The sequence below is a fragment of the Apodemus sylvaticus genome, chromosome 1 (genome assembly GCF_947179515.1).
Source record: "Apodemus sylvaticus chromosome 1, mApoSyl1.1, whole genome shotgun sequence".
Lineage (NCBI taxonomy): Eukaryota > Metazoa > Chordata > Mammalia > Rodentia > Muridae > Apodemus > Apodemus sylvaticus.
Window position 1 is genome coordinate 106,106,225 of NC_067472.1, and position 20,721 is coordinate 106,126,945.

At 44.3% G+C, this 20,721-nt stretch overlaps 1 protein-coding gene across 7 annotated transcripts; it reads left to right on the forward strand.

Annotated features, from left to right (window-relative positions):
* Positions 1 to 6,379: 6,379 nt before the first annotated feature.
* Positions 6,380 to 17,598, forward strand: Neu3 (neuraminidase 3). Of its 7 annotated transcripts, none has more exons than XM_052157786.1 (4): positions 6,514 to 6,608; positions 8,289 to 8,562; positions 11,066 to 11,277; positions 15,081 to 17,598. In XM_052157786.1, exons 3-4 carry the CDS (start codon positions 11,071 to 11,073, stop codon positions 16,128 to 16,130), a joined length of 1,257 nt encoding a protein of 418 aa, XP_052013746.1. In that variant the 5' UTR covers positions 6,514 to 6,608; positions 8,289 to 8,562; positions 11,066 to 11,070; the 3' UTR covers positions 16,131 to 17,598. The 7 variants fall into 7 exon arrangements, with proteins under 7 accessions (XP_052013743.1, XP_052013746.1, XP_052013745.1 ...); XM_052157785.1 differs by having other exon boundaries at positions 6,527 to 6,608; positions 8,270 to 8,562; XM_052157784.1 differs by lacking the exon at positions 6,514 to 6,608 and adding an exon at positions 6,617 to 6,993.
* Positions 17,599 to 20,721: the final 3,123 nt, after the last annotated feature.

Below are 20,721 nucleotides of genomic sequence, written 5' to 3' on the forward strand. Positions count from 1 at the left end.
CTGGAGGCTCAGAGATATAAGTTTCTGACCTGAATCTTGGCATGGAGATCTTGAAGCACAGTGGCTATGAATTCTAGAAGATTAAGACAAGGAGATCTCCGAGTTCAAGATCATCTGGGATTAAAGGCATGGAGGCACACACCTTTAATCTGGGCCTCACCCTCTAATGGAGACCTACAGCCTTTAATCTGGGCCACACCCTCTGCTGGAGACCTACAGCCTTTAATCTGGGCTACACCCTCTGCTGGAGATCTATATAAGGACATTGGAAGAAGGAAGATTTACTCACTCTTCCTTGCCTGCTTGCCTCTTGGGACTGAGCAACTGCTAGATCCTTGTATTTCCATCCACAGTTGCTGTTGACCATTGTTGGGGAGTTGGACTATAGACTGTAAGTCATCAACAAATTCCCTAACTATATAGAGACTGCCCATACATTCTGTGACTCTAGAGAACCCAAACTAATACAAACTAATGCACATATATATTTCAAAAACTTTTTGCTTTAGATCATCAGGGGATAGAAGAACATGCAGTCTCTCTTTGAATCACTTAGCCTGTGAAGACCTCTTTCACTAACTGCATTTTGTCTCCATTCTCACCTGATTATGCCCAAGTCTTGTCTCCACAACAGAGTCCACAGGAAAGCCACCAATCTTACAGTAATACTGATTTTTTATAAAAGTATACCCGTCCTCACTGACCATGTACTCTGTTATTAAATAGAATAGTCTTAACTCAGCTAAAGATAGATAGATATACATGTTTAGATCTTTTCTGATGTCTGTACCACTTTAAGAATCAACAAAGTTTGTAAACCTGATAATAAAGCCAAATGTGGCACCCAGCACTAGGAAAACAGGAAGGTGACCAGCCTGGTCTACATAGCATGTTACAGGTCAGCCAGGGCTACATGACGAGACTGTCTCCTGATATTCTGGTGGTGTCTGTGACCACCTTTTAAGTAACCCAAAGTTCTGGTAACCCAGGCACAGTCACAACAAAAATTATAAACCAATCTCACTGATGGACATATGTGCAAACGTTATTAAAATGCTTGCAAACCAACACATCAAAAGGCCATTTACCATCTGAAGTCGGCTTCAATCCACAGATGCAGGAATGATTCAACATGCAAACCAAAAGACGGAAATCAGTGTCATCTGTGTAGATGAACAAAAGGCTTTTGATAAAATCCAGCATTCTTTAATGGTTAAAAAAAAAATCCCGAAAAGACAAGTAGGAGCATGTCTAACCATGACGGTGTCTCTGTGTGTGTGACAAACCCCATGCCCCATTCACTATTACACTAAGTGGGAAACACGGCACTTCCACTAAAATCTTCAGTAGATGAGTCCCGTCTCCTTCCCTACGTGTATAGAATAGACTACTTGACAACTTAACTGGAGCAACATGATGAAACAAAAGGGAAACAAATAGGAAAGGAAAAGTAGATGATACAATTTCATATACAGAAGAAAACTGAGCTTTCCTATAAACACTTCCTGAACAGTGCTGGCATACAAAATTACCATATAAAAATTTAAAAAGCATTATGTACCTATCAACAAACATGCTAAGAAAGAAAACAGGAAAACAATTCCATTTGCAGTTGTCCTTTCTGACCCCGCCCACACACATCTGGGAAAGCCCTTGGGATAAACCTAACCAAAAAGTGAAAGACCTTTACAATGAAAATGCCAGATCATTGAAGAAAGAGATTGAAGAGCTATGCTTGCAGATTATAACAATGAATATTGTGACATTGTTATATTAACAAATTTAAAGATTTGATGCACTCCCATCAAAGTTTAATGTCATTTTCACAGAAAAAAATCCTAAAATGTTTGTAGAAACATATCCAAAGATTACTTTGGATAATCAAAGCAGTGCTGAGAAAAAAAAAAAAGAAAAAAATCATGCCAGTTTCAAATTATACCATAGAGCCATAGTAGCCAAGAACACATTACTGGCACAGAACCCCAGATCAATGGATCAGAAGAGCCAGGTGCTAATTTGTGCTACTACAGCTATCTTATTTATAGGAAAAATGCCCCCCCCAATGGAAGAAAGTGCATTTTCATCAAATGGTGCTGGTAATACTGCATACCCACATGTAAAAAAATGAAACCAGACCCCTATCTCTAGCTCTGTACAAGACCAACTCCAGGTGGGCCAAAGACCTTAATGTAAGATCTAAAGTGGAGAAACCAGTCAAGATGCAGGCACGGGAAAGGCCGTTGTGAGTGGAACCCAGTCAGGAAGTGATGCCAGCTATGGACAAATGAGAGAGAACTCACCAAACTGCAATCTAAAAGCTGCACAATGAGATCGTTCTGTGAGGAGACAGTCCAAAGAGTGGAACAGAATCTTTACTAGCTATGTTTCTAACAAAATTAATATCTAGAAAGAACATTTAAAAACGGAAATGTTCTGGTTTCCTTACTGTTGTGGAAAAACAAACATCACAGGGAAGTCTGGGCAGGGACTTGAAGCCGATCCCATAAGGGGAGCGCTGCTGGCTGGCTGGCTCTCAGGCTTAGGCCTAGCTAGTTTTCTTGTATAGCTCAGGATTACCTGTCTAGTGATGTTACTGCCTGGTCCGCAGCGGGCAGGGTCTGCCCACATTAATTAACAATCAAAACAGTCCTCCACAGACGAGACCCCAGGCTAATTTGATCTATGCGGTTCTTCCAATGAGGCCTTCTTTACATGACTGTAGGCTGTGTGATATTGACAAAGCTAACCAGGACAAGAAATCAACCAGCTAATCAATACAGTAATTATGAATAGTTCTCAGAAGGTGAAACACGAAATGGCCAATAGACATACAAAAACATGTTCACTCTCAGTAGATATCAGAAATTGAAAGTCTTGCAATTCCATCTTCTTCTGGTGTCTGTGGGTATGGTCACACAGAGCATACATATACACAAATATATACATATAATGTGTGGATCCATACCTATACACACATCATATAATGGTTGCAAAAGAAACCCTTCTCTATTGTTAGTGAGAAACTAATCCAACCATTACTCAAGTCATTGCAGAGGTTACTTAAACTAAAAAATCTGTATGACCTAGTTGTGTCTGCTCTAGGTGTTTATCAAAGGGACTCCTAATTAGCATGTCATGATCATACAGTGTTTTTATTACCTTAGTTACAAAACTAACCCAAATGTCTAACAGCAGAGGAACAGATAAGAGAATGTGGTGTATAGATACCTAATGGACTTCCCCCCACCCCCTACCCCCAGCTATACAGAAGAATGAAATAACATCATTTGTGGAAAGGTGATCAATCACCGTCAGTCAGTCTTAGGCAAGGGTGAGAGAAAGGTTTCTCTCGTTTGTGAATAAAACCTTGTGTGTATTTATGACGTGAAGGTCGAACTGAAACTGTCTAGAGGAACTAAGAGGACTAAAGGTGGAGGAGGGAAAATTAGGAGCGGAGAGAGTATGCTCTTGAATGGGATGTACTTGCATGAAAATGTCCTTATGTAACACCACAGCATGGAAAATGAATATACATGGTGAAGAAATGCTGACTACATAGAAAAAATGGACTCAGCCCGTGAACAACTCAGTCAACCATGCTAGCACTTTAGGTTAGGTGCCGCCCACAAAGCAGGCAGTGGGCTGAGTCTGGCAAGGTGCTTCCTATTCACTGCCCCTCACTTTAGAGGATCAGGGCAGCCGAGCAAAAGGTACAAGAGGGAGATTAGCTGTGGCGCAAGCCTGCTGGGGTGGCCTCTCCTGACTGCTGAGGTAAGCCGGAATGGCCAGAACGTTGTGCCCTCTTATCAGTTGCTTATTTAACATTGAGTGCGGGCCAACCTGGGTAAAGAGCTCAGCTTCCAGAGAAGGGTTTCTCCTCCTGCGGAAAACCCAGAATCACCCCATGGGATGACTGAGGACTGACAGCCCTTCCTGTAGCTGTGGCCTGTGACCTTCCTTAAAGGACAACGTGTGTCCCAGCAGCTATGACGAGGAGAAAACCGATTGACTCAACCTTCTGCAGAGTTCTCAACTGATAACCAAAAGCCTTGGAAATGTCTCTGAATTGATTTAGTATTTTAGAAATAAAATTATATTTTCTATAACATCTTGTTACAACAAATGGAACCCTTTTGCCAACCTTCAAAGGGAAGATAGTGGTATTTTTCATTTTTTCCTCCATTGTTTATTAGCTGGAATTCTACTGTCAGGAAGAGTTCTCCCTTTCCCTTAGTTAGTACAACTATTCACATCAGTATGGACTTGGTTTTATTTTATTCTATGAATTATAGTCTCACTACCAATATCTTTTAACTCTGTGGGTTCCAGCTTTGGCCATTAAGGAGGTCCTGTGAAGAAAATGCGGTCACTTTGTGACCTTTCTGTACTTTACATACCACAAGGTGTTCCGCACTCAGCTTGTGTTTTTCCCAGCTCCACCTCTGGAATCAGCTATTAGAAACCAAGATCTGGGACTCATTGCTGGGAAGATCAAAAACAACTACAATGCTGTTAGTATTACTAAACAAAACTGAAATGTCACCTAATGTCTGGACACTGGTAAAAATCCCCTCCATGTCTTTTTAGAACTCATTTATTCAATAGAACTCATTTATTCAATCTGGGATCAAACAAGGTTTAGAAATTCACAGTTTTGTTTTGTTTTGTTTTGTAGTCGATTGAAACATTTTAATGTTTTGTCTGCCCCTCCCCTCCCCCAGCCCTTTGACATTTGTGTATTTGGCCAGTTGTATCTTGATGATGTCATTTAGCAGGTTTTTCTACTCCCCTCTTGTGTGTGCATCTGGTAGGGGTGGGGCTGGGGGCGGGGCTGAACCAGGGCTGGGCAAGTACCCTAGCACTGGCTTTCAGCCCTCAGCTTGGTTGTGCAGCAGGGAGATGGTGTGGAGGAGCCCTCATGTGACTGCTTGCCTCTGTCACGCTGTGCATAGTGGGCTCAAATGACTCTGGCTTGATTCAGGTAATACAGTGGTTCCCCCCCCTCCTACTGCTCAGAACCTTTAATACAGTTCCTCATGTGCAGTGACTCCCAACCGTAAAATTATCTCATTGCTACTTCATAACTAATTTTGCCACTGGCATGAATCGTAATGTAAATATTTGATATGCAACCTCTAAAGGGGTTGAGAGGCATGTGTTGAGAACCACTGATCTAAATTGAAAATGTACACTGGACCTATGGTCCTAACACTCACCAAGCTATTACAAGCTAAGAACGTTGTATCAATCCTTTGTTGTTTATTATTATTATTGTTGTTGTTGTTGTTATTATTATTATTATTTGGGAGAACAGAGTCACCTTGGAATTCAATTTGTATAGCAAAGGCTTTATTCTACTTTCTACTTTTATGCTAGCTTTATTTCTCAATAGCACTCTCTTGAAATGACCAAGAGACCTTTTTTCCATGTCTATATGATGTCGTGATATTTAAAATGTTTTCTATTATTTTATGTGTATAAGTGTTTTGTCAGTATGTATGTATGTGCACTGCACTAAATGTCCTGGTTAACCTGGTATATAAGGAACCACTGTGTGAATTTGATGCTAATGTACTCCACATCTTGGTTTGTTTGTTTGTTTGAGTTTTTGTTTTGGTTGTATTTTTTTCATTTTCCTTTTAGTCTCCTCTGGCAGCCTTGTGGACCTGAGGGGTTTTTTGTTTTGTTTTTTTTGTTTTGTTTTAAGACAGCCATTTTTAGCTTTCTTTGTCCCCATTCCTGGCTGACTCTTAGATGGTTCTGTGTCTCAAAAGGGGCCTTCTCCTCTTTTGATTTTGGTAAGTGGGGAAGAACGGGATGGTCCTTGCATATGTCTGTGAAACAGGAGAATGGATTCAGTACTTGGTGACAGATACACGTATGTAATGTGTGTAGACAACATACAATAAGTTATCTCCGTACAGGAGAGTGAACCGAGAGGATGTTGCACCTGCTAGGCATGTGCCCTGCCACCCAACTGGTTTCTCAGCTCTGCTTATACCTTTTTTTTTTTTTAAATCTTGCAAGAGGAGCAGTTGTTCAGGGTGGCCTTAAATTCATTCCGTAGTCCAGACAGATGAAACTAAACCGACCTCCAGCTCTAGTCTCTAGAGACTAGCAGAGTTCACAGCCCTGCACCACCAGTCCCTGATAAATATATACATTTTGGAACTTTTTATAAGGAGAGCGTCCAGTGCTTTGTGTGAAAACACTCCCTTCCACGGCTTAACTTTTTTGGAGTCCCCTCTGAGGCCCGGAACGTTTGATCGACAATTAAGCTGTCTAGGGAAGTTTTAGGCGGTGATACCTTCCACAGACCAACCAACAGTTAGAGGCGTGGAGAACCAAGCAGCGCGGGCATTGCGAGTTGAGGGGGCGTGGCCTGGCCGGGGAGATTGACACCCGGATGCTGCTCGACTCAGTCCTCTGGCACCAGCTCCACTGTGCGTCCCTTCTGCCCCAGGGATCTTTGCCAGCTCTTGCGCAGCGGTGCCTGGGTTTGTTTCAGCGTCTGCGGTTTCTGTCGCTGCTACCCTGTCTCCATCGCCCTAGCTCAGCTTCAGGCCTTCCGAGACTCCACGGGAGAGCCCAGAGAGCCTCCGGAGCCGGTGAGCGGGCGTGGGAGTCACCCCGAATTCGGCCTGGGACTGTGGGGACCTGCATTGGGAAGGAATAGTGAATCAGCCAGAATCAGCTAGGACCTCACAGGCAAAGTGTGTTCTGGGCCATTCTACTTTTGCTTTTTTCCATCTAAAGCCAAACTTCAGCTGTAGTTTAGAACTGTGGGAATGAAGCAGGAGCAGAGACTAGTAAGTCGTCTTACTACAGAGGAGTTGTGAGCAGCCAAAAGAGTCCTGAGGTGGAATTGTTTTGAGACTGGATTTGCAACTGAGTGGTCTCCCCCAAGTTTTCCTTCTCAAACAAGGCTGACTTCAGAAGTGCTAAACTGTACTCTCCGCCCGAGAAAGGGAGCAGAGAGGACTTGGTTGGAAGGTGAGAGAGTATGGAACACTACTTAAAAATTAGAATTATCTGCTAAAGCAAACAACGACAAAGCAGACCTGTCCTTGATTCTTCTCAGTCCCTAGTTCTCAGCACACCGTTTGGGTGAATCTTTTAGGTGTCAGTGCCAGGCCACTGTGCTACCGCTGTAATCTCAATATTATTATCATCATAATTAATGATAATTAATGACAACTTAATTGTTGATGTGATGGTTGAGCCAAAACTGAATTGTAAATAGGTCAACACTCATAATAATTAAAGAGATCAATTTGTGTAGTGCCTTAAAGTTTTTAAAGTACTCTTGGGTGGTCCTTGCAAGTACACTTTATTTCAGCTTTAACAAGTAAGAGCCAGTCATGGTGCCTGGCTCCTGTTAGCCAAAGTTCTCAGGAGGCTGGAGCAAGTTCAAGACCAGACCAGGCATAAGAGGAGGAGTTGTAATTGATAGAATAATGCAGTGCTTAATGATGAGGCTTTGTACTGAGACCAGCACCAATGATGTGGTTTCATTGGGAGAAGGAATATCATTTGTGTGTATGCACCTCTGTATGGTACAGATGACAGCACAGCTAGGCTGTATGGAGTATATATATATATGTATGTATATGTATGTATATATATATATATGTGTGTATATATATATGTATATGTATGTGTGTGTATATATATACATGCCTATTGCTACTGGAGTCATGATGAGTAAAACATGAAATGAAGTCAAACACTTCATTTAAGTAAGTGAAGGTAAGTCAAACATACCAAGAGAAAATGGTATCGGGAGACTCTAAAAGCACAGAATGCGTGAGGCTGCTGCCAGCTAACATAACATGCTGTTTCACTGTAGATGTTTGTAAGTTTTTATTCCAAACTAATGACAGAAAGTGTAGTTAATGAATGTATGCAAACCAGTCATGTAGCTTTTTGTCATTTTAAGTTGTATGAGCTGTACGTATATATTTGTATGTGACTGACATCACAAACATGTGAGTGATGTGTCAGTTGCAGCAGCACTGATGACTAAAGTCTGTAGGTGATGGGAACTTCAGCAGTATTAGAGTCTTGTGGGACCACCACACACATGCAGTCTAGTATTACGTTAGGATACGTAGGATAACAAGTCAACGTCAGTCTGGGATTCGAAGTGGGAAGTCGTTTAGGAAAAAAAAAGTAATTTATAATTGAAAATAGTGATAGAGTGGCTTACATGTATTGTGCAATAGGCTTTGTAACAGCTACTTAAGCCTCCTTCGTTCTTTTTATGTAGAATTGAATTCATTTTATAGATGAGGCTCTCGAAGCAGCAGATCCTGCAGCACTCTAAGCCATGCCCTTCACTAAGCATTGCCAGCAGTGGGACTCGGAGACAGAGGTGTCCTTAGCATGGAAGGAGAGAGCGGGTGTGTGGAGCACAGGCGTGCCCTAGCATGCTGAGAAGACAGTCCACCCAGTCTTTTGGTTGTGTGGTGTGAGGCCCAGCCTGGAAGGAAGGGCGGCTTTTCTTCTGACTCAGAGGCGACTTCTCCCACTCTTCTCACAACAGTGAACCACCAGTCATTTGTGAGTTTCTCCTGCTTGACTCACGCTGTAGAGTGACACAGTGCAACATTACCCCGTATCTCATTACCCAGATCGCTGCCTGAGAGCCTGTTCTAAACTGATCGCCCCTCTTTATATTCCAATTTGTCTATTCCTGCACTCACTCAGCCAGCAAATATGTCAGCGCCTATCACAGACCATGCCTGGTTCTAGGTAAGGAGATAAAGCCCTCTGTGTAAGCGAGGGGTGCTATGAAGAAACTACAGAAGTGGCAACCTCTTCAGACACTTGGGGGGCTGTAGGAGAAGATAAAGTAATGGCTTTTACTGACAGACGGAAACCCACTCTGCAAGGCGGCTGAGGAGCGCTGAGTGTTCCCTGGGTCAGAGTTGAGCCTGAGCGGAGAGTAGACTGCTACCTGGAGCATTGTCTGACCTGTGGAGCTTTTATTTTTGTAAGCATGCACTGAATAGCCGCTTTGTGGGTAGGTGAAAGATCTTATTGTAGATAAGGGAGAGAATAGCCAGAAGCATCTGGAAGGAGTCTAGCCATGGCTACCTCTCAGGGACAGAGAGAGGAGCCAAGGGAAAGGCAGGGAGAGGAGCAGCCTGGTGATTGCCAGAACTATGGGGGCAGAGAAGATAGCAGCAATGCTGGGAGAGTTCTGCCAGTTCTAAGTGGCTGTGCTGTATCTGGAGGAGGGCAGGTTAGCGGGAATAACCTAGGAACTCTTGCGGGGCCTCTGATCTGCTGGAAGCCTGTTTGGTTTAGTGGAGAACTAGAGGCCCTCTCCAGAGATTAGGGGCCTGTAGGGGAAGATAAGAATGTAATGGTTTTTTCCCTGGCAAACAGAAACCCACTTTGCAAGCTTTCTAAGGAACACTGAGTGTTCACTGGGTCAGAGTCCAGTCTGGGTTGAGCATGGACTACCATCTTGGGGTGTTGGGACCTGATACTGCAGATCTTTTATTTTGTGGCATGCATTGAGCATGTATACCATTCGAGACCTCCAAGAGTGAGAAGTCCTGTGGAGAAACAAGGAGGGAACGAGGCACAGAGGTGGCAAGGGCATTGTCAAGTAGCAACCCAGCAACTGGATGATATTTGAGCAGTTTCAGGAGGGGAAGTAGTAGATGGTGTCTGACCAGAATGGAGGGAAGCGAGGTAGGGAATTGTGTGACTGTCTAGAAAAGAATGTTCCAGGCAGAGTAGATAGTTAGCTTGGCCCAGTGTTACCTCTCAGTAAATCCTTTGCTAGGGCCTTGATCTGCATAATTGTGCCTTTTCTGTTTTCCTGCTGAGTGTTCCCTGGGTCAGAGTTGTGTTTATCTCTAAGACAACACGCACTGCTTCATATTTATCTGTGTGTGTATCTGCTTCCCTCACTCATTGTTCTAACCTCGACAACAGGTGTCTCTTCAGCACCAGTGTAAGGGCCTGATATATGTAGGCCCAGAAATGCTTATTGAATAAATAAAGAGGGGGGACTCATTGGCCTAACACTTATGGGATGCTTTCTTTCTTTCTTTCTTTCTTTCTTTCTTTCTTTCTTTCTTTCTTTCTTTCTTTCTTTCTTTCTTTCTTTCTTTCTCTCTCTCCTTCCTTTCTTCCTTCTTTCCTTCTTTCCTTTCCTTCTTTCCTTCTTTCCTTCTTTCCTTCCTTCCTTCCTTCCTTCCTTCCTTCCTTCCTTCCTTCCTTCCTTCCTTCCTTCCTTCCTTCCTTCCTATATAAATTGTTTGAAAATGTACCTTGGATGACAGATAATTTGAAACAAGAATAAATCCTAAAGTTTATTTTTTTTCTGTTTGGCTTGAGTCCCTTCTGTGGCCTCCGGGAAGTGGGGCTTCTGGGCTCTTTCAGTTTCTGGAGGCTTCTACTATCAGTGCCACAGTCCGGCTAGCCTAGCAAATTGCAACTAGACTATCACAAAGACCCATGTAGCTGAATTTGCACAAATGTCATCTCCAGGGGGCTGGGAATAAGAGCAGACCCAAAGCCAGAGTAGTTATCCCTTGAGCTGCATACAGCGGGACACACGTCAAAGCATGGTTCTTAACACACTTGTCACACCAGCCAAAGCTGCAGGTCTACCTGTGTTAGAGCACCCAGAACTGAGATCACAGCACCGAGATGAATCCTTTGAGGATCTCACCCTCTGTCGTGTGTGCCCCTCACACAGTGAACTGGAGGACAAAGCCCTCTTACTGGCACGGATGAGAAGGCAGGCTGTTTTTATCGTAGGCTTCAGGAATGGGGAGAAAGCTTCCCTAGCGCATAGTTAATCTCGAATGTTACGCAGATGCAGATGAGCTTGAGGAACCTGGGAACCCAGTGAACAGAGAATCTAGAGAACAGAGTTGCTGAATGAAGGTGCATATTTGCTTTGGGCTGTTGATGCCATGGTGTTCTCTTTATATGAAGAAGCAGACATGCAAGTATACCCACAGCTCCCCTGTGCCCTCAGCAGTGAAGTGACCAAGAACTTGTATGCAGGCCCACACTGACCTGTTTGCTGTCCTTACAGAAGCCATGGAGGAAGTTTCCGCCTGCTCCCTCAGCAGCACCGTGTTCCAGCAGGAAGATCAGAACGGGATCACCTACCGGATCCCAGCCCTGCTGTACATTCCCCCCACCCACACGTTCCTGGCCTTTGCAGAGAAGCGTACCTCAGTCAGAGATGAGGACGCCGCCTACCTGGTGCTCAGACGAGGGGTGATGAAGGGGCGCTCTGTACAGGTGACTCATCCCAGATATGGGCATGGGTGTCTGCCAGGAATTGGTTCTAAGGCTCAAAGGCTTTGTCACTTACCCTAAGTCATGTATCTATAATCCAGCAGCAGAAACTCCAACTCAGGCCCGAGTTCCCAAGGCCTTTGTGGTTCATTCAGACCATGTGGCTCACTTTTTGTCCCTAAGCCCTGGTAAAACCTCCCAAGGAAGGAAGCACCATCTGCTCAGCTTTGCTGAGTACCTCATCCCTGAATCTGCCTGGGCCTGCTCTTCTACCTCTTACAGTCTGAGCTTCAGATCCAAAGTGAGTGCTTTGCCATGGCGCAGTGACGGCCATGTGTCGGCGAGTCCTCTCCTTGCTTTAAATGGCAGTGGTTCCCAATTCCTTCTGAGGAGTTTGCAATTTGGGGACTTGCCAGTTCTTTACTGTATCTCATTAGGTCTTCTCAGTAGTTTGGCAGATCAGACTCCACAGAGGTCCAGCCCTGTGGCCCGACAGAGCCTGTGACCTAGCTGTTGTGTTTTCTCCAGAACAGGCGTCACCCATGTTCATGTCGCTTCTTCCTCTGGAGCGGCCAGTGAGCTCCCAAGCAAGGGCGTTGCTTGTTCTATTTTCCTGGCTGCTGTTGCAGAACGCGGTGTAGAGCCCCAATGTCCAGCAGTCCCACGGTTCCCACGTTTCTCGTCACTGTTGACTTTCATTCTTTACTGAACTGTAGATTTTTGAAATTAGGAGACACATTTCTCAATATAGAAATCTGATTTCATTAGCAGCTTCTAGCTTAGCAGTTAGGGACATAGCTTTAGTGTTTAGCCTGGTTAGGATTAACGACTCTTGCTGTGATGGCCATGACCAAAGCAACCTGAAGGAGAATAGGGTTTATTTTGTCCTGTATTTCCAGGTAACAGTCCAGCACTGAGAAAAGTCAGGGCAGGAACTCAAACAGGGCAGGAACATGGACGCAGGAGCCGATGCAGGGGCCATGGAGGGTGCTGCTGACCCACTCCCTTAGCCTGCTTTCTAATGGGCTGGGCTGTCACCTCCCATCACTGATTAGGAAAATGCCTTACATCTGCATCTTATTGGAAGCGTTTTCTCAGCTGAGGTCCCCTCCTTTCAGATAACTCTAGCTTGTATCAGGTTGCCATAGGACTAGCCAGGGCAGTCAGTGTCCCCTGTTGGATTGCTGAACTTGGGTCCTCGAGTGTTCTCTGCATTATCACTTACAGGCTGTAGTCCATGATGTCAACTAACTGCCTAGTAAGAACTCTCCACAAGACTGTCTCTCACGGTGGTCTCTTTTCATAATACCCCGTATGAAGATCTTGATCATTGACAGTGAATTGCATGTTTTAAATGAGATAGTCTTTACTTCTAACTATACATTGCTCCTGTCCCCGCCTTCTTGGGCAGTCATTCTATGCATAACACAAAGTCCCTTTTGCAGAGAGTCACTCCTCGAAGTACTTAGAAGTACTTCATGTCCCCTATGGCTTCTTTTCTCTGGGCTGAAAGCTCTCTTATTTCTTTTAGTGATGGGCTTGATTTAGCATCTGGTCTCTTGAAAACTGCAACCTGAGGACCTGTCTGGACTGTCAGCATTCTTGTGAGCGTACCAGGCATGCCCAGCATGGGCTTGACTCCTAGAGTAGAATCCCCTGGAAGGCATAGGCTGGCCTAGCACAGCAGGTACCTGCTAAGGCCTGGCCCCTGGAGCAGGGTTACTGGGCCGTGTCGATTAACATTTGAAAGAACCCATCCCATATCACTCTATATGAACAAAGGGTCATTTTCCAAATTAAGCACAACCTCATGTGTTGGGATGCTTACTTACTATTATAAACAAAGCTACCATGAAATACCATTTTTAAAATGTTTATGAAGAAAAGAGGTTTATTTATCTTGCTAGTGAGTTGCTTTGTGCTTTTTCTCTCAGTGTGAGGTGCTAGGATCCACTCCAGGGTCCTACGTGTGCTAGGCACATGCCCTGACCCATTCTGCACCCCAGCCTTTCTTTTTTTTTTTTTTTAAAGATTTTATTTATTATTATATATAAGTACACTGTAGCTGTCTTCAGACACACCAGAAGAGGGCATCAGATCTCATTATGGATGGTTGTGAGCCACCATGTGGTTGCTGGGATTGAACTCAGGACCTCTGGAAGAGCAGTCAGTGCTCTTAACCGCTGAGCCATCTCTCCAGCCCCCAGCCTTTTATTTAATGGATACATATATCTTGGAGTAATTTTCCAGACTCAAGCATCCTGGGAAAGGATATATGTATCTGTACATAAGAACTCAGCCCTTATACTCCAACCCATATATAAAGGAGCCTATTTATCCACTTTTTTTTAACCAACAATTACCAGACTTTATAATGTAAAACATTGTTAGTTGAAAATGCTATTAGTTTAATTCCAATTAATGATTTATGTGTGAGATTGAATGTATTTTTTTCCTCCTCCTGTAACATGTCTGATTTTGCTCTTTGCCCTTTCTGTTGGGGTTCTAGAAATTTACCACATTCTGTCAAGACCAAATGCCAATGACATTTGCCAGGATAGTGATGGGGCAGGCCTGGGGCAGGGCTCTCTGGCTCTGCTGGAGTCTTTCCCACCATAGGGCAGGAGAGAAAAGCTCTTCAGTCCTAACTCCCAGCTTTGCCAGGAATGTCCCTCTTTGATCCATTGTTTATGTTTCAGCGTCTGCTTTTGTATTACATTTTATTCTCTCCCCCTCCCCGCTCTGTCTCTGTGTCTGTCTGTCTATCTCTCTGTGTACACGTACCACAATGTATATCTGGTGACCAAAGGACAACTTGAAAGTCCTTGGTTCTCTCCTTCTACCCCTGGGCCCCAGAGATCAGACTCAGGTCACCAGGCTTGGCGGCAAGCGTCTTAGCTCTGAGCCTTCTCACTGGCCCCACATTTTTTGTTTGTTTTTGTAAACTTTTGTTGGCTGCTTTCACATGCCAGGTGCTGGAGATACAAATGTACATAATCTGGGTATTGTTCAAAACGCACATAGTCTAAGAGGGGAGACAGTTACCAAAGCTATGGATAGTGTCGTATAGCTGCTCTAAGCTGTTAGAGGAGTGAGTCTCAAGGAAGGCTTCTGTACTGGCTAGTTTTGTGTGTCAACTTGACACAGGCTGGAGTTATCACAGAGGAAGGAGCTTCAGTTGGGGAAGTGCCCCCATCACCACTGTGGGGCAGTTTCTCAATTAGTGATCAAGGGGGAAGGCCCCTTGTGGGTGGTGCCATCCCTGGGCTGGTAGGCCTGGATTCTGTAAGAAAGCAAGCTGAGCAAGCCAGGAGAATCAAGCCAGCAAGTAACATCCCCCCATGGCCTCTGCATCAGCTCCTGCTTCCTGACCTGCTTGAGTTCGTTCCAGTCCTGACTTCCTTTGGTGATAAACAGCAGTGTGGAAGTATAAGCCAAATAAACCCTTTCCTCCCCAACTTGCTTCTTGGTCATGATGTTTGTGCAGGAATAGAAACCCTGACTAAGACAGCTTTCCAGAGGAGGTGGCGCTGGAGTTGGGTATTGGAGAATGATTTGGAAGTCCAGATGAAGCAAAGAACATTCTTGAGAGAGCACAGCTTTTACAATATCTATCTAGCATTTTCATTTTTCAGATTTAAAGCCACCTTGTAATAGCTGCAAAGTTAGTGATTATTTGGGCCTTCAAGATTCTGTTCATTTCAATGTCATATATCGTTTGAAAAAAGAACTGATGCTTTTAATGAGCCTCTTGTCTTCATATTAGTAACTCACTTCCACTGTCTCCTTCTCTTTACCTTGACTAGTGGGGCCCCCAACGGCCACTGATGGAGGCCGCATTACCTGGGCATCGCACCATGAACCCCTGCCCTGTGTGGGAGAAAAATACCGGCCGTGTGTACCTGTTTTTCATCTGTGTGCGGGGCCATGTTACTGAGAGGTGCCAGGTTATGTGGGGCAAGAATGCTGCCCGTCTCTGCTTCCTTTCCAGTGAGGATGCCGGGTACTCCTGGGGTGAAGTCAAAGACTTGACTGAGGAAGTCATTGGCTCAGAGATGAAGCGCTGGGCCACGTTTGCTGTGGGCCCAGGTCATGGCATCCAGCTGCACTCGGGGAGGCTGGTCATCCCCGCCTATGCCTACTGTATCTCACACTGGTTTCTCTGCCTTCCATGTTCAGTCAAGCCCCATTCCCTGATGATCTACAGTGATGACTTAGGAGTCACATGGCACCATGGCAAGTTCATTGGGCCCCAGGTGACAGTGGAGTGCCAAGTGGCAGAAGTGGCTGCGACGGCTGGTAACCCTGTGCTCTACTGCAGTGCTCGAACACCAAACAGATTCCGAGCGGAGGCTTTTAGTACTGACAGTGGTGGCTGCTTTCAGAAGCCAACCCTGAACCCACAACTCTATGAGCCTTGCAGCGGCTGCCAAGGTAGTGTAGTGAGCTTCCGGCCTTTGAAGATGCCAAACGTATGTCAAGACTCAAGTGGTAAAGGTGCTCCCGCTACTCGGAAATGCCCTCTGCTGGACAGTTCTCTGGAGGTGGCGGAGGGAGCCGGAACAGCATCAGGGGTGTGGCTCTTTTACTCACATCCAACTAGCAAGAAGAAAAGACTTAACCTAGGCATCTACTACAACCAGAACCCCTTGGAGGTGAACTGCTGGTCCCGCCCGTGGATCTTGAATTGTGGGCCCAGTGGCTACTCTGATCTGGCTGTTGTGGAAGAACAGGGCTTGTTGGCATGTTTGTTTGAGTGTGGGAAGAAGCATGAGTATGAGCGGATTGACTTTAATCTGTTTTCAGACCAAGAGGTCCTGAGCTGTGGAGACCGTCCCAGCCCTAATAGTGACTAAAGCCAAATCAAGACAGATGGGTGGGGCCCAGCTTTCCACGGAAAGGAATGGCAGGTACAGCCAGGATAGCAGAGGTCTCTGATGTTCAGAGAAAAATCTAAAAACAAATAATCTGCTCCTTGGATTTTTTTCACTTTTCCCTTCAGCATCGTGAAAATTGTGCCACACAACAAGGCTCATGACCTGGGAGTTCGGAGAAGACTGCTGTGGGATCTTTTCTCTTCCCGTTGAAAGGAGAGGCTGTAGGCTCACTTCCTGTTCCACAAACCATGGATCTTGAAGTCACAGACTTGTTTTTTCAAATGGTTCACTGCTCACCTGAGTATTAGGTGATGTGTGGGTGCTTTGAAAACATTTACTAGGGAGAAAATGAGAACCTGTGCCAGCTGTCCTTGATAATGGTTGATAATGGTGCATATTGTACTTGACACCATTACCTCTGTTAAAGATGAATATTGAGCCAGAGGTTCTTGGCTTCCTTCAGCTGCATCCACTCATTTCCAGGTGAGCATTCAAACACTGCTAACAGTCAGCCAAAATGAGAGCTGTTTGTGCTAGCCAGGTTCCAGGCTAGGCACAGTGCTTCCTGGAGCTGGGCTTTTATCTAATGCCAGGAGCCATCTAGGAGAGGCTGAAGCTAACAGGTGATCTTCCTGAGATAGTTGTATTGGACTGTGAACCGTGTTGGATGAGCCCTTCCAGGCAAGGCCAGAGGGTCAACATTGTGGGAAAGATACGATTCCTGGTATTAGCATGCCTTTCCTGTGTGTGTGTGTGTGTGTGTGTGTGTGTGTGTGTGTGTACTGTCTTATAGTGATGCTCTATAGACAAATAGATGGTTTCTTAATTCTTAATGATGATCCTATAAGAATTACTAAAATTATACTAGTAATTATTAAGCCCTTTATAATAGGATTTCCATTAAAGCCCTCTCTGATACGAAAACTGCAGTGAGAACTCTGCTAGTCTTCATGTGTCATGAGTTAATTACTTCTGAGATAGAAAGCAGGCATTTACAACTTAGGACACATTTCTTAGAGCTGTAAAACAATTAACCAAAGGTTGTAAAAGGGTATGAAAAATTTGTTGTAGGTGCTAGGACAGAAGATAAAATATTGACTGGGTTTATTTATACCAAACTTCATTGTTAACTTAGACATGAGAATTATGGTTTTTAACTTTCAGTGAACCTGTGGAGCTAGTGGCAGAAAAGAAGTGTCTATTTAGATACTATTCTTAATGGAAATACATGTAAACATCCCTGTTGCAAACTTCTTTTTGAATTTATATTTAAGCTTGCAGTGAACGTTTGAATTAGACAGTAAGAGAAGGCAGAGAAGAGTGAGATAGTTTTAATCTATCTTTCTTCTCCCCCATCTTTTTTCTCTTAGAAATAAGGACTAGAATCCTTTTTTTAAGGTGTCTCTTCTCTAGCTGAGCATGGTGGCGCACACCTGTAATCCCAGCACTTGGGAGGCAGAGGCAGGCAGATTTCTGTGTTTGAGGCCAGCCTGGTCTACAGAGTGAGTTCCAGGACAGCCAGGGCTATACAGAGAAACCCTGTCTCAAAAAAAAAAAAAAAAGTTTCTCTTTTCTTTTTCATCCAAAAAGCCACTTTCCCTAGCTGACAAGGAGTTAAAATAACTGTCAGTTTTAGGTGCTCGATATGTGGAGAAAAAAAACAAAGGCTCTCTTTTAAGGGACAGGTGTCAACTTGCCAAGAGGCCTTCTTGTCAAGAGTAACTTAAAGTCAAGATAGGTAAGTGTTTTTATAGAAAGCACACAATCTCTCACAAGACCAAGTCTTGTGCTCACCCTCCTCCCCACACACACTAATGCTCTTTTCTCTTTACCCTCCGGCTACTTTCAAGAGAGAACCAGAACTCCAGAGCTGGTCTCCAGCAAGCTAGGTTGGGCCTGGTCTTGCATTGTAAGATGTCGCAAGCCTAAAGCCAAGCTGTGCTGTGTGGGATTCTCATTTTACAAGTATTTCCCTTTTGTCCCTGATTGGATTTCTTTGACTGACACTCCTCCAGGACCCCAAGCAAGATGCTGAGCTCATAATGTTCTTTTTTTTTTTTGGATTTGGTTTTTTCGAGACAGGGTTTCTCTGTGTAGTCCTGGCTGTCCTGGAACTCACTCTGTAGACCAGGCTGGCCTCGAACTCAGAAATCCACCTGCCTCAGCCTCCCAAGTGCTGGGATTACAGGCGTGCGCCACCACTGTCCGGCGCTCATAATGTTCTGAGTGTGACTTACCTGGCTCTATGATGACAGTTCCAGGCACATCGCTGTATCATAAACACTGCCATTACATAGAACAAAGTTCTCAACCTGTGGGCCATGACTGATTTCACAGAGGCCACCTAAAATCATCAGAAAATAAAATTGATAACAGTATCAAAGTTACAGTTATGAAGTAGCAATGAAAGCTATTTTATAGCTGGGGGGGGTCGCTACAATATGAAGAACTATATTAAAGGGTCGCGGCATAAGGAAGGTTAAGAATTGACTTAGAACAAATAAATATGCTTAAAGGTCTTCATTCCATTGGTTAATGATTTTTTTTTTTTTTTTTTTTGAGATAGGGTTTCTTTGTGTAGTCCTGGCTGTCCTGGAGCTTGCTTTGTAAGCCAAGCAGGCCTCAAACTCACAGAGATCCACCTGGCTCTGTCTCCTGAATGCTGGGATTAAAGGCATGCGCCACCACCACCCAGCAATTAATGATCTTAACTGCTAAGGAAACTGAAGTGGCCTTCATCTTCGTATCTATTAATAGTTCATAATCAGCATTTTTCAAAAAGTAAATTTGAACCAATTTATTCTTTTCAGAGAACTCTTTAGAAAATGTAGTTTTGTAGTTTCATACATGGTTGTTAATCAGCGAGAGGGAAACAAACCCAGGACTACAGTGGCTGGTTTGAGAGCAAGAGATACCCATGAGCCTATATGTGAAGAGTCTGGCGGTGCTGTGACCACTGACTGCAGCTTCTGTTCTGGCCACTGCATATCTTACTGTGTTTTCAGAAGACTGAAACTATTGTCAGACTGACTGAAGAGCCCCAGGTGTTCCAGTAAGAAGGTGATGCTTTGAAGTTCACTGCTGGTGTTACAGCCTGCGCGCCAGTGGGCCGTTTAGCTGCTGTTGGACTTCAACTAATTCAGTACAACTCCTTAAATTCTCTCAGCGAGTCCAGGTGCTCTCTGAAATTCACTTTGGGAAAGGCTTCAAGTAAGCATAGCAATTTTCATAAGGACACTACCAAGGACAAAAGTAACATCCAGAGAATACTAGCTTACCTTTGCAGTAGTTTTGTAATAATTTTTTATATAATCATTTAAACCAAGAAATCTGACCTCTTTTATTTTTGCATTTTTGTTACATGGGTCCATGTCAGAGCTGTGGGTTTGTGACGAATATTCAAATCTCTACAAGCCTTGATGCTTCTATTTGTTTAACTCAGCTAAGATTTTTAACAAGACACAGTAAACATTTAATTAGTAGCAAATTTTTATAAGCTACCTTAGACATAAATACCCATCCCAACATCAGCAAAGTCGATCCTTTGAATGTTCCAATCACTGTAAATAGTTTATTCGACATGGTTACTCGATTATAAGTCACTGTTATAACAAAGTGGGCACAAACCCCATAGCCTGTACATGTGGCTTAACCAACCACCTCAAGGCAGAGAGAGGGCTGTGGGGATCTCAGATTGACCACTGGGTCCTCAGGAGAGCTTAGCAGTGTGGAGAGCAGAGCAGGAAGTCACCTTTATCCTACCAGTGTGTTCATTGTCCTCAGCAAGGGCATTTGATGGCTGAGTGTTGACAATGAGGTAATGAAGGGAAGAAGGCGGGGCCCCTCACAGGCACTCCCAGGTATCAGTCCCTGGTGAGAGGCTACCATATGTCTGTGGCAGTGTGTGTCACATGACACTGACTCTCAGAATCTCAGGCTAGTGGAGTTGCTTTCCAACCTCTGAGAGCCTGCTTTTACAAAAACAATTTTTATTTACTTTTATTTCATGCTTCTCCCTTAAAGGGGTTCATGATCTCATTTCTCACTCTCTTTCCAGTTGTTGATAACAAAACCTATTTTTATGGTGACTCTGGGTCTTGGAAAGCGGGTTCTGAGGCTGGAGAGATGGCTCTCCAGTTTACTCCCTATGTATTATGTGGAAGTCTGTGTGAGGGTGTCTGATTAGAGACAGTTGTGAGTTGTCATGTGGGTACTTGGAATTGAACCTGGGTCCTCTTGAAGATCATTCAGTGCTCTTAACTTTAGAGTCAACTCTCCAGCCCCAGAACCTGCTTTCCAAGACCCACAGTCATCCTAAAGGTAGACTTTGTTACCAACTGTAAAGAGAATAAGAAACGAGAACATGGACCCCCTTAAGGAGGAAGCATAGGTGTGAATGGCAGGAAAGGCAGCTGCAGTGCCAGCCAAGCAGCCTGTAAGCACCAGGCAGCTCTGGCAGCCACAGACTGGAGGGAAATCTTGTTTTATGCAACAATGTCTCTGCCACTCTTCATTGCTGGGTCAGTCTCTGGAGCTGTATGTAGTAGCCAAGTCTGAGCTTCCATATGCA

Coding starts and splice junctions, on each gene's coding strand:
- Neu3 (XM_052157783.1), top strand. CDS start 6,407: ATGCTGCTCGACTCAGTCCTCTGGCACCAGCTCCACTGTGCGTCCCTT. Junction 6,609..11,065: donor CCAGAGAGCCTCCGGAGCCG/GTGAGCGGGCGT, acceptor CTGTCCTTACAG/AAGCCATGGAGGAAGTTTCC. Junction 11,278..15,080: donor TGAAGGGGCGCTCTGTACAG/GTGACTCATCCC, acceptor TACCTTGACTAG/TGGGGCCCCCAACGGCCACT.